At 50.5% G+C, this 16,988-nt stretch overlaps 1 protein-coding gene across 4 annotated transcripts in view; it reads left to right on the top strand.

Moving 5' to 3' along the window:
• Positions 1 to 16,988, top strand: part of RYR1 (ryanodine receptor 1) — a 117,521-nt gene that overhangs the window by 27,246 nt on the left and 73,287 nt on the right. For all 4 annotated transcript variants that reach the window (XM_058707775.1, XM_058707772.1, XM_058707773.1 and 1 more), the window contains exons 26-38: positions 530 to 704; positions 869 to 1,077; positions 4,181 to 4,575; positions 5,531 to 5,663; positions 6,533 to 6,693; positions 7,122 to 7,287; positions 9,397 to 9,483; positions 9,644 to 9,870; positions 11,154 to 11,766; positions 13,272 to 13,535; positions 13,879 to 14,079; positions 14,420 to 14,531; positions 15,763 to 15,909. In XM_058707775.1, the coding sequence (XP_058563758.1) occupies positions 530 to 704; positions 869 to 1,077; positions 4,181 to 4,575; positions 5,531 to 5,663; positions 6,533 to 6,693; positions 7,122 to 7,287; positions 9,397 to 9,483; positions 9,644 to 9,870; positions 11,154 to 11,766; positions 13,272 to 13,535; positions 13,879 to 14,079; positions 14,420 to 14,531; positions 15,763 to 15,909 (2,890 nt within the window). The remainder of the gene's footprint in view (positions 1 to 529; positions 705 to 868; positions 1,078 to 4,180; positions 4,576 to 5,530; positions 5,664 to 6,532; positions 6,694 to 7,121; positions 7,288 to 9,396; positions 9,484 to 9,643; positions 9,871 to 11,153; positions 11,767 to 13,271; positions 13,536 to 13,878; positions 14,080 to 14,419; positions 14,532 to 15,762; positions 15,910 to 16,988) is intronic.

The following is a 16,988-nucleotide window of genomic DNA, read 5'->3' as shown; positions in this document are numbered from 1 at the left end:
ATCTATCTGTCTATAATTTCTTCCTTCCTTGTACCAACCAATGTAGAGTAAGCTTCCATTCCATTCTTCCATCTGGCCGTGCACCCTACTTCCCATCCATCCGTCTCGTTATCCATTCACCTGTTCTGGGGGCATGTAGGTATATGTGAGTCTGTAGAGGGGACATTGGCAGGTTCGCTTTTCCCTTCCATCCCTCTAACTTACCACGGCCCTGAACCCCCGACTACCACTTTGGTGGTCTGCATAACCCTAGCACCAGCCACGGAAAGAGCAGACAACGCAGGCAGAAGGGATGGGATACAGAGATCAGTGGGAAGGGAAAGCATGAAAACCTATCCTTTACATTCCAAAGATCATGGATGCAAACATGGGAAAAGACGGGGACCCTGTGGGGGTGACCCCTTGTCTGTCCCACATGTCTTGAACCCAGTGCCTTGCATGTGTATCTTTACGTGTCTCTCCTTGCTTCTGCATGTCTCCATTTCTCTGTGTCTCTCTCACCCCACATCTCCCCCTCACCTCCTCACAGGGCCAGCGCTGGCACTTGGGCAGTGAACCGTTCGGGCGTCCCTGGCAGTCAGGCGATGTCGTGGGCTGCATGATTGACCTCACAGAGAACACCATTATCTTCACCCTCAATGGCGAGGTCCTGATGTCCGATTCAGGCTCTGAAACGGCCTTCCGGGAAATTGAGGTTGGGGATGGTAAGGGCTGGCCTCGTGGCCCCTTTCTGGTTTTCTTTCATCTGACCCTACACTGCATCCCTAGTCTCCCCCGTTCCATCCTTTCCTTCCACAGTACCTCCTCCCCTCCTGCCCCCACCCTGCCCACCTATCCTCACCCCTGCCCATCCATCCCCTCCCACCAGGCTTCCTGCCTGTCTGCAGCTTGGGACCTGGTCAGGTGGGTCACCTGAACCTGGGCCAGGATGTGAGCTCCCTGCGATTCTTTGCCATCTGTGGCCTCCAGGAAGGCTTTGAGCCATTCGCCATCAACATGCAACGCCCGGTCACCACCTGGTTCAGCAAAAGCCTTCCCCAATTTGAGGCTGTACCCCTTGAGCACCCCCACTATGAGGTGAGGACTGACCCCACTCAATACCCTCTGATCTGCCTCCAGACCTTATTCTTCCCACAATTCCCTTCCCCAAGTGTCTCCTTTTCTTCCATGTTAGCCCACAAACCATGTAGAAGGGCATGTTGGGACAGTCGAGCTCCCAGGGCTACCTTGTCAGGTATAACCTCAGCAAACTACAACCTGTCTGAGCTCCAGGGACCTTGCCTATAAAATAGGGGGAGGGAAAAAAGAAGAGCTGGATTAATCCCTTCCCCCCCCCTTCTGAATCATTTAAATACGTTAGAGACATCATGCCTCTTTTTTTTTTTTTTTTTAATGTAAACTCTATGCCCAGCGTGGGGCTTGAACTCAGGACCCTAAGCTCAAGAGTTGCCCACTCTACCAACAGAGCCAGCCAGTTGCCCCCATGATGGTTCTTTATCCCTAAACATTTCAATATGCATTTCTTCAGAACAGGCTATGCTCTTACAGAACTGCAATTACAGAAGTCAGGTCATGAAAATCAGGAAATTTAACACCAATACGTACTATTACTTAATTCATGATCTGTATTCAAATTTTAGTAATTGTGGTGATTAAAAAAATTTTTTTGGTACAGAATCAAATGCAGGATTACATGTTGCATTTAGTTGTTATGTCTCTTTATTCTTTTAGTAATTATTTTTTAAAATTTTTTTGAGGGGGGGAGAGAGAAAGCATGAACATGAGCAGGGGAAGGGCAGAGTGAGAGGGAGAGAGAGAATCTTAAGCAGGCTCCATGCTGGGCATGGAGCCAGATGCAGGACCCGATTTCATGACCAGTTGTGAGATCATGACCTGAGCTAAAATCAAGAGTTGGATGCTCAACCAACTGAGCTACCCACGCTCTCCTCTTTATCCTTTAATGTAGAACGTTCCTGAGTCTGTCTTTGTCTTTCATGACATTAACATTTTTGGAGAGTACACACCAGTTATTTTGCAGAATAGCTCTCATTTTGGTTTGCTGAATGTCGCCACATGATTAGGTACAAGTTACACCTATTTGGCAGAAATACCAAGACATTGTGTCCTGCCTGATGGAGAATATCAGGAGGCACATAATGTCATTATGTCTTATTAGCAATTACATTAATTTTGACTGTTTGATTTAGGTGGAGTCTCTCAGATTTCTCCACCATAAATTAATTTTTTCTCTTTGTAATTAATCAATAATTTGTGGGGAGGCATTTTGCAACTAGGTGAGAATGGATGGGTTTGCAACTAGGTGAGAATGGGTGGATGCGACTTTTGGAAAGGTCTCCATTGAGAATGGATTGTAGGGGACAATAGCAGAGGCAGAAAGACCAGAGCCAGAGGAGGGAGAGGCTGGTGGAACAGATGTGGACCTCCTAATTCCTGCTACTGCCAGATGTGTTCTCAACCCAAAGAACAGAATGCTAGACAGCCATGAGAATGAATAGACTAACCTACACACAACCATCCGGGTGAATCTCACAGACATAATCCCGAGAGAAAGAGGCCAGGCACAGGGTGCCTGGGTGGCTCAGTCAGTTAAGCGTCAGGACACTTGATTTAGGCTCAGATCATGATCTCATGGTTCGAGTGATTGGGCCCTGCATCTGAGCTGACAGGGCAGAGCCTGCTTGAGATTCTCTCTCTCTCTCTCCTTCTCTCTCTGCCTGCATCCCCCTCCCCCATGTCAGCAATAAATAAACATTTTTTTTTTTTTTAATGTTTTTTATTTATTTTTGGGACAGAGAGAGACAGAGCATGAACGGGGGAGGGGCAGAGAGAGAGGGAGACACAGAATCGGAAACAGGCTCCAGGCTCCGAGCCATCAGCCCAGAGCCCGATGCGGGGCTCGAACTCACGGACCGCGAGATCGTGACCTGGCTGAAGTCGGACGCTTAACCGACTGCGCCACCCAGGCGCCCCTATAAATAAACATTTTTAAAAATTTAAAAAGGAAAGGAGCCAGACACAAAACACATCTTGTAGGATCCCATTCGTAGAAAGTTCAAGAACAGGCAGAGCTAATCTATGGTGTGCTAAATCAGGAGGATGTTACCGTGAAAGAATACCTCCGAAGTTTAGTTACTTTGCACACAAATCACAGGAGGGAGATGGTCAGTAGACTCTTGCCCAAGAGCAAAACAGGGTCTATAAGAGATGGGAGAGAGTAGAGAAAAAGACCCTGCAGACATTCTGAGAACAGCAAATCTTGGCCACAGTTTCTGGGTAAAATTTGTTGGCTGGCAGAAAGGGAGCACAGAGGTCTTGGTATTTGGTCTTTGAAGAGAGACATCAAAGAGTGGGAACCACTCCAGTTGTTTATGGAGTCTCCAGAAAACCTTGGAGAGCCTGTCTTTGGAACGTAGAGGCCAGTCACCTGCTCTCTGTCAGCTCCTGCCTCTTGTTTAAGCCAGGCTGGTACATTTCTCTCATCAGAATCCCTCACTGCCTTTGAGAGAGTGGTGTCTAAGTGGGCACCAAGAGGGCTCCTGAGGGACTTGGTCAATTTTGTTTCTCCATCTGGGTGCTGGGCACACAGGTGGGGCCACTCTATAACCTCGTCATGTTGTGCATTATGACACGCCCCCTTTCCTTAATGTTGTGTCTCCATATACAGAAAGTTTAGCAAAAGTTCATCTGGGGAGCCTTTACAAAACTCTGCCCCTTCTGGCCTGCTCTCCCTGAGACTCTCCCCAAGAGACCAGGAGGGCAGGGCCTTTGTCCTGTTCACTGATGTGTTCCTGGCACTTGGAACAGTGCCTGGCACACAGTAGGCTCTCAGTAAGTATTTGTGGAATGGATGGATGGGTGGATGACTTAGTCTGGAGTGAGACGCACAGGTAGGTCCTGGAAACTCCCCAAGTGATTCCAGTGGATTCCAGTGTCTGACCAGGGCTGCCACTGTACAGGTGCCTAGACAGAGACTGGCAGAGGGCTGAACGCACCCCGCAGCCAAGCTGTGTGTCCCACAGGGAGCGCATCCACCCAGAGGAGCGAGGCTGGCTGATTCTCACACAGGTGCTCTAAGGCCTAACAGTGGCTCTGTGAGTACCAGGTTTGGGACCCATGGCCTAGCCTGCCTGCCCGGCTCAGTCTTCCTGCTTCCCTTCAGGTGGCCCGCGTGGATGGCACTGTGGATACACCGCCCTGCCTGCGCCTGAGCCACCGCACCTGGGGCTCCCAGAACAGTCTCGTGGAGATGCTCTTTCTCCGGCTCAGCCTTCCGGTCCAGTTCCACCAGCACTTCCGCTGCACGGCTGGGGCCACGCCCCTGGCGCCCCCAGGCCTGCAGCCCCCCGCCGAGGATGAGGTCAGAGCCGCAGAACCCGACCCGGACTATGAAAGCCTGCGCCGCTCAGCGGGGCGCTGGGGCGAGGCTGAGGGGGCCAGAGAAGGAACTGCCAAGGAGGGGGCACCCGGGGGCAACGCCCAGGCTGGGGCAGAGGCCCCGCCCGCCAGGGTGGAGAACGAGAAGGATGCTACCACAGAGAAGAACAAGAAGAGAGGGTGAGTCAAGGGTGGGGCCAGGGTGGGGTTTGGGACCCCCAATTAGGTAACCTCAATAACTTGAGGAACCCCAGTGTATCCCAGAGTGGCCCCATATATGTTAAGTGGAGTCAGAACACTGAGGGAGACTATCATGCCTCAAGCGAACCCCATTCTTTTCCTGGGATGCCCTCATTTCCTTGAGGATGTAAAATCAGAGTACCCCACTATATCTATGGAGAACTCCCCTATCCTTGGGGGTACCTAATGGGCCTCAAAGCATTTCACCCAATGGACTTCATTATCCATGGACACTATAGTGGACAGACACTAAAATATCATGGGAGAGTTGATGGTACCCCAGGGTATCCCAGTGAACACCACTGGTCTTCTAGATTGGGGTCACTTCTCTGTCTCAAATGTGCCCCCAAAAAGCTAACTTCAAAGGAGACTCTCAAAAGGCATTAAACCTGATTTGAAGCAAATGTGTCTTCCTCTACTAGGCAGTGGTTTTCAATGGGACGTAGTTCTGTGTCTCTCGGCGGGTGTTTGGGCGTGATGGACGATGTTGGTCATCGCGGTTTGTTGAGGTGGTGGTACTGCTCCAGGAATCCTACATGCCTTCAGTGTATAAGACAGTACCACACAATGAAGAATTGTCCTTTCCCAAATGCCTTTAGCACCCATATGAGAAATGCAGACTTGGGGAACCACTGTAGGCCCCAAAGGGAACCTCCATGTTCCCAGAGGCACTTTTAAATTTGGGTGACTGGGTATCAGCAAGCACAGAGCACAGATTCTCCAGAATGGATTATGCGGACACAGTTGGGAGTTTTATCCTTCAAGAGGCGAGGTCTTGGGCATTAGAAATGGGATGTATTTAGGATGGACGGGGGGCCATGAATGTTGTGGTGAAGAGGCCTGGGGGGACTGGGCTTGAAAGCTGGCTCTCACGGTAGCCTTTCCTCATCACCAGGTTCTTATTCAAGGCCAAGAAGGCCGCCATGATGACCCAACCACCAGCCACTCCCACTCTGCCTCGACTCCCTCGAGAGGTGGTGCCTGCCGACAACCGTGATGACCCCGAGATCATCCTCAATACCACCACGGTGTGAACCTGGGGCCCTTAACTCCGAGACCCCTCAGATTTCCAAATTTCATGCTGCCATCTCTAGTAATTTCCCTTCCTGGGGACACCCTGATACGTACTGAAGTCCACAAAATAGAGCACACACTGAGTTAATCCCTTGAACCCCTGAATCCGTATAGCTAGGGGTCTAAAAATTGCAGGGAACACCATGAAGCTATAAGGCACACTGATAAAACTCCCAGGGATCCCAGAATCCAGAGTATATAGCAATGTAGACTTGGGACCTCAATATTTGGGTTCACCCATATAAACTCGATACCCCCAAATTTAATAGCTACTCTCGTATATTCCTGGGAAGCAAAATTGACAATTATCTCAATAAAGTTTAGGGATTTCCCAAATCTGGAATGTTTTCTGAGACAGGTAGCTTCGTGGTTAGGATTATGGGCTACCTGGGTGCCAAGTGGGTAAGTCACCTCAACTGCTCTCTATGCCTTCTCCTTTATGGAAGCTTTATGGTTCTCCCATCAGTAAAATGAGGATAAAAGTTGTACCCACTTGATGGTGATTATAAAAGTTAAGTAAATTAACTTGTGAGTTAACTTGTAAGTTAACTTGTTTGTTAACTATTATTTACCAGTAACTTTGCGACTTGGAGAGGGACCCAAATTTGGGGGTATCACAAATAGTCCCAGAGAATTCCCGAGTCTAAAAATATATCCGTAGACACAGAAACAGGGACATAGACCCAGGGGGTCTCAAAACCAGTAATTTATTGTTGAACTCCCAGAGGACACTGCAAATCCAGAGAGGCCAACTTAGAGTCCCAGGGAAGCCCTGTGTCACCCGCCTTCCAGACTGACCATTGATCCCCCTTTGCCTCTCTAGTACTATTACTCCGTGAGGGTCTTCGCTGGCCAGGAGCCCAGCTGCGTGTGGGTGGGCTGGGTCACCCCCGACTACCATCAACACGACATGAACTTCGACCTCAGCAAGGTCCGGGCAGTGACGGTGACCATGGGGGACGAACAAGGCAACGTCCACAGCAGGTGCCCAGGAGGGGTGGGGACAGTGGGAAGTGAGAGGTCAGTGCTGGGCACCTGGCTCGGCAGCTTCCCTCCCCCTCTTCTTCTCCTCTTCTCTTCCTGTTGACTTTCCAGCAATGGCTCCTGCTCTTGTTTTTTTCTCCTCTTCTTTTTCCATTTGTTCTTTTCCATTTTCTCTTCCTTCTTCATCTCACCCTCCCCTTTCTACATTTCCTCCTTTCCCTGTTCTCTCTTCCTGCTCTCCTTCCCTCTCTTCCTCCCAGAACCCCCAGCCAACTTCTAAGAACCTTCACTCTGAGGGGCTCAGGGTTTCGGCATCAGGTCTGCAGGTGGTGGGGGTTTAGGTATGGAGCTCTGAGGTCATGGTGTCCTGGGAGTTTGGGGAAGGAAGTGTCCAGAGTCCCTGCACTGACCACTCCTGTTTCCTCCAGCCTCAAGTGCAGCAACTGCTACATGGTGTGGGGCGGGGACTTCGTGAGCTCGGGGCAGCAGGGCCGGATCAGCCACACGGACCTTGTCATTGGCTGCCTCGTGGACTTGGCCACTGGCCTGATGACATTTACTGCCAATGGCAAAGAAAGCAACACCTTTTTCCAGGTGAGCCCGGCCCTCAGCAACTTAGCAACAGTGTTCTCATGTCCCACTACACTGGGATGACCCTTCCAGACCCCCTCTGAGGACAGATCCCAGAGAGACAGGACAAAAACAGCTCCTAGTCTGCCCTCAGGACAGGCCAGACCTGGGTAGTTCCGGGGGGACCACCTAGTTAACCTTGCATTGAACTGACACCCAGAACGGAGGAGACAGCCTTGACCCTGGAGAGTGGTCCATATTCCCTCTTAGGCCAGGTGACATCAGTTGCCAACCTTTCACCAATCAAGGAACAGCCTAGGATGAATCCTAAGGTAGCCTTTTCCTTTTCAACATTTTATGATGAAAGATCTCAAACGTACAACAAAATTAAAGGAATCGTACTTTGAACACCCACACACCCACTACCAAGAATCTATCACCTACACTGGCTTTATGACATATTTATCCACCTATCCACCCATTAATCCATCTAACTTGGATTCTGTAAAACTTTATTTTATTTTTATTCTTTAAACTTTACTTATTTTGAGAGATCGGGCAAGCAGGGGAGGGGCAGAGAGAGAGGGAGAGAGAGAATCCCAAGCAGGTTCCATGATGTCAGCCCAGAGCCCGATGCGGGGTTCGATCTCACAAACCGTGTGAGATCATGACCCAAGCTGAAATCAAGAATCGGATGCTTAACCGACTGAGCCACCCAGGCGCCCCTAAAACTTTATTTCAAATGGAGAATTTTCAAAAACATGCAAAAATAGAATAGCGTACTGAACCTCCATGTCCCCACCACCCAGCTTCAACGAGTACGCACTCACAGCCAATCTCGTGTCGTCTTTAGCCTCCACGCCCCCCTCACTGCCATACACTCTGGATGGTTTTGAAGGAGTCCCCAGATATCTTTTCATCTCTTTTCAGTATGTATCTCTAAAAAAATAAGGATTCTTTTAAAAAGCATGACCACAATACCACTTGGATCTAAAAAACAAACACGAACAAATCCAATAATTCCTAATTAATTAACCAAATATCCAGTCCATGTTCCCATTTCCCCGGTTGTCTCAAAACTGTCTTTTTCCCATTTGTTCATTTGAACTGGAATCCAAATAAGATCTTCTATTTTAATTGGTTGCTAGATCCCTCGAGTCTCCTGTGTAGATTTCCCTTCCAGCTCTCTCTCTCTTCGAAATGTGTTTGCTGAAGAAACCAGGCTGTCTGTCCTGTAAAGCTTTGCTTCTCAAAGTATGGTCCCTGGACCGGCCGGGTCTGCCTCACCTGGGGGCTCATTAGAGATGCAGACTCTCAGGGCACCTTGGGTGGCTCAGTCGGTTAAGCGGCTGGCCCTTGGTTGCGGCTCAGGTCATGATCTCACGGTTTCGTGAGTTCAAGCCCCGCATCGGGCTCTGCACTGGCAATGCAGAGCCTGCTTGGGATTCTCTCTCTCTCTCCCTCTCTCTCTCTCTCTCTCTCTCTGTCTCTGCCCCTCCCCCCTCAAAATAAATAATAAAACTTAAAAAATTTTTTTAAAAATGCAGACTCTCAGGCTTCCCCCCAGACCTGCCCAATGAGAATGCCAAACTTAATCCTGGGAGATTCGTGTGTCTACCGCCATCGGGAGTGCCGGCCTAGCTTCTCAGTCTGCATCTGGCTGTCGCATCCCCCTGGTGTTGTTTTAACATTTTCCTCTGTCCCCTGTATTTCCTGGGAGCTAGGAGACGGGTCCAGAGGTGCGGTTAGATTCAGCTTGGGCAAGACGGCTTCACAGACGATGGTGTTTGTGGTGTGGGGGTTCCGCTGCGGAGATCAGAGGGGCTGGAGGGAAAGCGCAGTCAGAAGAACTTTCTGGGTTTTGAAGCATGAGTCTTGGGAGAGAAGTGGGAATGGTGGCGGGCATGATATGCACAGTGATCCCGGGGGAGCTGGAGGTTGGCCTGGCCGGATCAGAAGGGGGACAGCCCGTGAGCAGCCTCGGGGTCATTGGGGCGCTTTCAGTGCCTGAGTTTGGATCCGTAGACACCAGCAGGATCAAGCTGGGGCAATCGACCCCAGGGTTCAGAATCCACACTCAACATCACCTCCAGGTCACCCGCTTCCTTATCCTGCCCTCTTCTGTCTTGCCAGGTGGAGCCCAACACGAAGCTGTTTCCTGCCGTCTTTGTCCTGCCCACCCACCAGAATGTCATCCAGTTTGAGCTGGGGAAGCAGAAGGTGAGGGTGCGGTGATGGGGCAGGCTGAGGCAGTAGGTGCGGGAGATCAGGCTGGCAGAGTGGCTGAAAAGTGGGGCAGTCCGGGAGGTCTCCCTGGAAGCAGAGTGGCAGGACAGAGAGGGCTGGGAATTGTGACCGGTGCACACCTCTGTGCCTCCAGAACATCATGCCGCTGTCAGCCGCCATGTTTCTGAGTGAGCGCAAGAACCCGGCCCCGCAGTGCCCGCCTCGGCTCGAGGTGCAGATGCTGATGCCTGTCTCGTGGAGCCGGATGCCCAACCACTTCCTGCAGGTGGAGACGCGGCGAGCCGGCGAGCGGCTGGGCTGGGCCGTGCGGTGCCAGGAGCCACTGACCATGATGGCGTTGCACATCCCTGAGGAGAACCGGTCAGGGCCGGCGCAGACCCGCAGGGGTGGGACGGGTGTTGCAAGCCCTCTGGGGTCCAGATCCCCCTCAGTGCACCCCTCCACCCGTACCCCAGGACTCCAGACAACACCCCACTAGGCCCCAGACCTACCTCAGGGAACCCTGACTCAGCGCGGGCATCCCCAGATAAGACTCCAGGGGACTCCAGACCCACCTCAGAGGGCTTTAGGCCCATATTAGTGGACCAACGACTCACCTCCAGGGACCCCAGACCTACCCCACAGGGCTCCAAGCCTATGTCAGGGGGCCCGGGTCCACACTGAGGAGCCACACAACACTCCAGGAGCCTCAAGTGCACCTCGGAGGGTCACGGACATTACTCAGAGGGGCCTGCACGCGCCCCCGGTTGTCCTGGGAGACACGCCCACGGAGACTTCGGATGTGTCCCGTGGGGATCTCAAACCCAGTCCAGGGGACCCAGACACACCCGGGGTAGAGATGTGTTCACATGTATGGCAGGAATGCTCTTAGTTACTCTGAACACACAGTCCAGTCCCAGACTCACTCCAGGAGGCTGTAACGTGTGTCATCTTCCTTTTATTCATTCGTTCAACAAACGGCTCTGAGCTTTTCCTACGTGGCCGGCAGCATTCTGGGCTGGAGACACCAAGCTCTTGTGAACAGACACTCCAGCAATGCTCACGTATAACTCTGGGGCTCAGACTTGCCCAAAGGGACGCAGGCCCACCTCCGGGAGTCCCAGATTCACTCACTCACTCTATCTATCCATCATCCTCCCATCTATCTATCTACCTGTCTGTCTAACAAGCATTTATTGAACACTCACTATGTGCGAAGTCCCGTTTAGGTTCTGGGAATACAGCAGAAAACAAAAACAAACAAACAAAACCCCAGAAGGCAGACAGGTCCTGCCCTGGTGGGGTTTACCTTCTCGTTGCACTCAAACATAGCCAAGTTACTCAGCCCTGCCAGAGGGAGGTTCAGTTTCCATTTGGGAATCCCAGACGTATCTTAGGGTCACCAGATCTCCTCCGGAGATTCTCAGATACCGAGTACCAGACCATCCCAGGGATCCCAGACATATCCCAAGGAGCCCCCAGACCACTCAGGGACTTCTAGAACCATGGAAAGACCCAGCTCCACACACCTCACAGCACCCTGACCCAGCGGGCCCCCGGGAACCCCTGCTGGGGTGGCCGCCACTCTCACCGGTACCCCTCTCTGCCTCTCTGTGCCCCTGCCTCCCGCGTCCTCTGCTGGCTCTGGCCCGTCTCCGCCGCAGATGCATGGACATCCTGGAGCTGTCGGAGCGCCTGCACCTGCAGCGGTTCCACTCCCACACCCTCCGCCTCTACCGCGCCGTGTGCGCCCTGGGCAACAACCGCGTGGCGCATGCGCTGTGCAGCCACGTGGACCAGGCGCAGCTGTTACACGCCCTGGAGGACGCGCACCTGCCGGGCCCGCTGCGGGCGGGCTACTACGACCTGCTCATCAGCATCCATCTGGAAAGTGCCTGCCGCAGCCGCCGCTCCATGCTCTCTGAGTACATCGTGCCCCTCACGGAGGAGACCCGCGCCATCACTCTCTTCCCGCCCGGAAAGAGTGCGGAAAACGGCCCCCGCCGCCACGGCCTGCCTGGCGTTGGCGTCAGCACCTCGCTGCGGCCTCCACACCATTTTTCACCGCCCTGTTTCGTGGCTGCCCTGCCGGCCGCCAGGGCGGCAGAAGCCCCGGCCCGCCTCAGCCCCAGCATCCCTCTCGAGGCCCTGCGGGATAAAGCACTGAGAATGCTGGGGGAGGCCGTGCGCGATGGTGGGCAGCACGCACGTGACCCTGTCGGGGGCTCTGTGGAGTTCCAGTTTGTGCCCGTGCTCAAGCTCGTGTCCACCCTGCTGGTAATGGTTTCCTCCTGCTTCCTTCTGTCCCATTCTTCTTCCTCATTCCAAACAATCCATCCGTCCATACGTCAACCTCCCTCTCATTTGTGCCTCCAACCGCCCGTTCATCTCTCCATCCTTCGTTCCCTTTTCCTCCCATCCGTTCATCTGTCATCTGTTAATCTGCTTATCGTTGTTTTCTCCCTTCTTTCCATTGGTGCATCCAACCATCATTCATCCATCTATCAATCCATTCATCCTCCACCTACCTTTCCATCCATCCAGTTAGTCAGTCAAACGTACTCCCATCTTCCCATCCACAAGACCATCCACTTATTCTTCTATTTTCTGCCCACGTATCCATCCATCCATTCATGTACCAGCCATCCAGTTTTCAATCTAGTTGTCCATTCATCCTTCCATTTACTCATACATCAGTACACCCACTGCTCCGTCTGTTCATTTACCCACCTACCCACTTATGTATTGATCTGTCTTTCCTTTCATGCATCCAGCTATCATCTGCCTTCCCCCTGTGCCTCCATCCATCCACCCATCTACAGATTCATCCATTCCTTCATCTTCCACCTACCTGTCTGTTCACCGATGCACCTCTCAATCCATATGTATGTGGACCCATCCACCTACCCACAAATCCGCCCAACCATCTACACCCATTCATCCACCTCCCATCCACCCATCCTTCGTCCTCTATTTCATGGGCCCTTTCATTCACATACCCATCTAATGACTCATGAATATATACATCCATCCACATTTTCATGCCCAAACTATCCACCCATCCATCATCCAAGCATCCCATTTCATCCCATCCACTGGCTATTTACCCATTTATCTGTTTACCCAGCCACTCATTTACGTACTCATGCACCTGTCACATCGTCCATCCACCTACCCACCCATCCATACACTACATACCCTGTCATCTATCCACCCATCTCTTCCTCCACCTTTACTTTCATCTTTCCATCCATATCTGCCCATCAACTTCTCTCCCCTTCAGACCTCTGATATTCCATCTGTTAAGTCAGCCACCCAGTCCCCCCTCCCCCACTTACCCATCTCTCTTTTCCCCACTGTTTTTCCCTTTCATCTACCTTCTCTCCCTCCGTCTGCTAGCATTTTCATTATGTCTACTGAGTGCTAGCATATGCTAGGAGCTATGAAGGCATCCATCAGGGTAGGGTAGGGTCTGTTTCAGAGTCACATATGCTCAAGTTTAGGAGAAAGAACATTTGCTAGCGAAGGGAGAGGCACTCATGTTTGGCTCTGTGGTCTGGTTGGCTATGTGCTTAGGTGGGACACAGGGTGTGGATCTGGGGGGATCTTAAGGAGGCTGGAGAGCAGGGCAGGGGGTGACATTTCTCTGTGTTGGAGGAATCACATCTAGCCCATGCAGGAATGAGTTTGGCATATTCAGGAGAAGTAGGTTGGGGAGTGAGGCCGGGACTTAATTTGAGGTCTTGTGGGCCACAGTGAAGGATCCAGGCTTTGTCCTATAGGTGATGGGCATCTTTGATGATGAGGATGTGAAACAGATCTTGAAGATGATTGAGCCTGAAGTATTCACTGAAGAAGAAGAGGAAGAGGAAGAGGAGGAAGAGGAAGAAGAAGATGAAGAGGAGAAGGAAGAGGATGAGGAGGAAGAGGCACAGGAGAAGGAAGATGAGGAAAAAGAGGAAGAGGAGACAGCCGAAGGGGAAAAAGAAGAAGGCCTGGAGGAAGGGCTGCTCCAGATGAAGTTACCAGAGTCTGTGAAGTTACAGGTAGGCTGGTTCTTCCTGTTCTCCAGCCTCCACTCATCCGGGCTGGAAAACACAGGATCTGGTGGGGGATGAGTCTGGACCTTGCCCTGAGGCAGTGGGGAGCTGTGGAAGTGCCACAGGTGGTTGGCATGCTTCTGGCTTCAAATGGCCTCTCTGGTTGCCATGTGGCAAGTGAATTGGAGGGATGAGACCACGGAGAAGTCTGGCTTAAGGATCCAGGCAGGAAATGACGGCGGCAGATGGGGCAGGGCCATGGAGAGGGGAGAGGAAGCAAGAAAAGTTTTTAAGGAAGTCCTGATGGTCTCACCGCCGTCATCCCTACTGCGTGGCTGTCCTCCCACAGATGTGCCACCTGCTGGAGTATTTCTGTGACCAAGAGCTGCAGCACCGTGTGGAATCCCTAGCAGCCTTTGCGGAGCGCTACGTGGACAAACTCCAGGCCAACCAGCGGGACCGCTATGGCCTCCTCATGAAAGCCTTCACCATGTCCGCAGCTGAGACTGCCCGACGTACTCGCGAGTTCCGCTCCCCACCCCAGGAGCAGGTCTTCTGACCCCTGATCCCAGCTGGCATTATTTTTAAATCCCAACATCAACCCCTCCCCCCACTCTGATCGCTGATGGTACTAAACCTCCAAGCTCAGGCCTGACCCCTGACCCTGTTGATATATTTATCTCTCACTCTTCTATGTCTCTCTGAACCAATAGGACCTCTTAGTAGGACCTCACACTGACCCTGACTCCTTTCAAACCTCTAATTTCTCAGATAGTCTTCATTAACTCATGGCCTTAGACAGGGACTCACAATTGGATCTTTGATCCTTGATTTCAGAATTTCTGCTCTTGAGCTTCTGACCCTCATTCTAACTTACGACCTTCCCCTAGATAAACATGCTATTGCACTTCAAAGATGGTGAGGATGATGAAGATTGTCCTCTCCCTGAAGAGGTCCGGCAGGATTTGCTTGAATTTCATCAAGACTTGCTGGCACACTGTGGTGAGAGATCAGAGAACCCTTCTCCCAGACTTTCTCTTGTGACCTTTCCTGAAGTTTCCCTAAGATTGCCTGATCTTAAATATTTACAGTTTTGGTGCAATGTAACTTTTGGTTGAACGAATGAATGAGCAGATATATTAGTGAACAGATAGAGGATGAGTGGAAGGATAAGCTTATAGGGGTGTTTGAGCGGATTATATATGGATGGATGGCTATCAGCAAGTGAGTGATGAGTGTGTAAATTGGTGGGTAAAGAGATAAATGAGTAAAGAAATGGGTGAAGAGATGACTGAGTGGACATATGGATAAAGAGAAGGATGATGGATGGATGGATAGTTGAATGATTAAAAATTGAATGGAGAGATGGTGGGTGTCTGGTGGGATGAATGGATAATTTCCATTGTTTCTGATAACTTAGTTAATAATCTTACTGAGATTCTTTTATATATGATGAGTTGTTTTTCTCTGGCTGACTTTCAAGTTTTCTGTTTGCCTTTGTTTTGAAGCAGGTGGGTATGATGTGTCTTAAGTGAAGAGCTCTTTGATTTTATCCCACTTGGAATTTGTTAAGTTTCTCGGATGTATAGATTCATATTTTTCATCAGATTTGAGGGACTTTTGGGCTATTATTTCTGCACATTTTTGTGGCCATTTTTCATTTCTGTTTCTGGGATTCCCATTATGCATATATTGATATATTTTGTGATGTTCTGGTCCACAGGCTCTAAGGCTCTGTTAGTTTTTCTTCATTCTTTTTTATTCTTCAGACTGGATAACCTCTATTGTCCTAACTTTAAGTTCACTGATTCTTTCTCCTACCAGATCAAATATGCTATTGTATTCCTCTAGTGATTTTAAAATTTCAGTTATTGTACTTTTCAGCCCCAAAAACTTCTATATGGTTATTTTTTTATATGACCTACCTCTTTACTAATATTCTCTATTTGAGGAGTCACTATCATCATACTTCTCTTTAATACTTTAGACATGGTTTCCTTTAGTTCTTTAACCTATTTACAATAGCTGGTTTAAAAAATATTTAAAATGCTTCAAAGAATGAATAAATGAACAAACATATGAACATACAGAGAAATAAATGAAAGAACCCAAGAAGGGATACATGAGTGAGAAATGAATGAATGAACCAATGAGTGAACAAAGAAGTGAATGACTGAGTAGATGAATAAACAAACAGATGAAGGACACCCTCTATCTTCTTGACCAACTCCAGGAATTCAGCTGGAGGGGGAGGAGGAGGAGCCAGAGGAAGAGGCCACCCTGGGCAGCCGCCTGATGAGCCTGTTGGAGAAAGTGAGGCTGGTGAAGAAGAAGGAGGAGAAACCTGAGGAGGAACCACCTGCTGAGGAGGCCAAACCCCGTGAGGACTGGGGCCTTAGGGAGGGACAGGGATGGGGCAGACGGCCTTGTGTTTGGGGAGCCTCTGGGTCCAAGACAGGCCATGAGGAATAGGGAAAAGGGAGGGGTGGATTAATGAGGGAGGAGGAGTGGGAGGTAGGGTGAGAGAAGAGGCATGCTGGAAGTGTGGCCGAAATGTGGGGGCTGCACAGTATGTGTGTTGGACCGGTGTGCCATATGGCCTGCCAGAGCAGAGACATACATCCCACCTCGGGATGGTGGAAGCTCCTATACCAGCATGGCTTCTGTGTTCTCATGGATTTTCTTTGTTTTTCTCTTTGTTGGTTTTTTTTTTTTTTTTTTGGTGAAACAGTTACTATGACAAGGGATTAGAAACACTGTTATGATAAGTGTTGGGCCAGTGGGTCATTGTGCAAATTATACATCAGCTCTATCCAACAAGGACAGAATCCCTGATGTTGGTACAGGGTTTAATTCTACAATAGTCAAGGCACTGTTGGGTTGGCTGAGGAATATTGTAGGGGGGAAAAGTCACAGTCTCTGTTCTTCAGGAGTTTAGAATATTGTAACAGATACACATATACATATACCATAATGTCAGGTGGCCATGGGTGCTAAGGAGAAAAATAAAGCTGAGTGATAGGAGACAGTGGGATAGATGGAGGGGTCAGAGTGGAGGAGTGAGGTATGCAAAGATCTGGGAAGATGATTGGTACAAAGGGAACAGCCAGTGCGAAGGCCCTGAGGCAGGAACATGCTTGGTATGTTTCGAGGCCAGTGTGGGAGTGAGCAGGAGGAGAGGGGCAGGAGATGAGGTCACCAGTGCAAGGCCCAAACTTTAAAAAAAAAAAGTTGGGGGGGAGGTGCTGGGTGATTCAGTCGGTTGAACATCCAACTCTTGATTTTGACTCAGGTCATGATCTCATGGTTCGTGAGTTCGAGCCCTGCATCGGGCTCTGTGCTGAGAGTGCAGCATTCTCCCTCTCTGCTCCCTGCCCCCGCCCCCCCCAACTCTTGCTCTCTATCTTAAAATAAACAAATAAACTTAAAAAAAAAGAAGGAGAAGTGCCAGGGCCAGAT

This window comes from Neofelis nebulosa, chromosome 17 (assembly GCF_028018385.1).
Source record: "Neofelis nebulosa isolate mNeoNeb1 chromosome 17, mNeoNeb1.pri, whole genome shotgun sequence".
In the NCBI taxonomy this organism is placed as follows: domain Eukaryota; kingdom Metazoa; phylum Chordata; class Mammalia; order Carnivora; family Felidae; genus Neofelis; species Neofelis nebulosa.
This window is presented reverse-complemented; position numbering and strand designations above follow the sequence as displayed.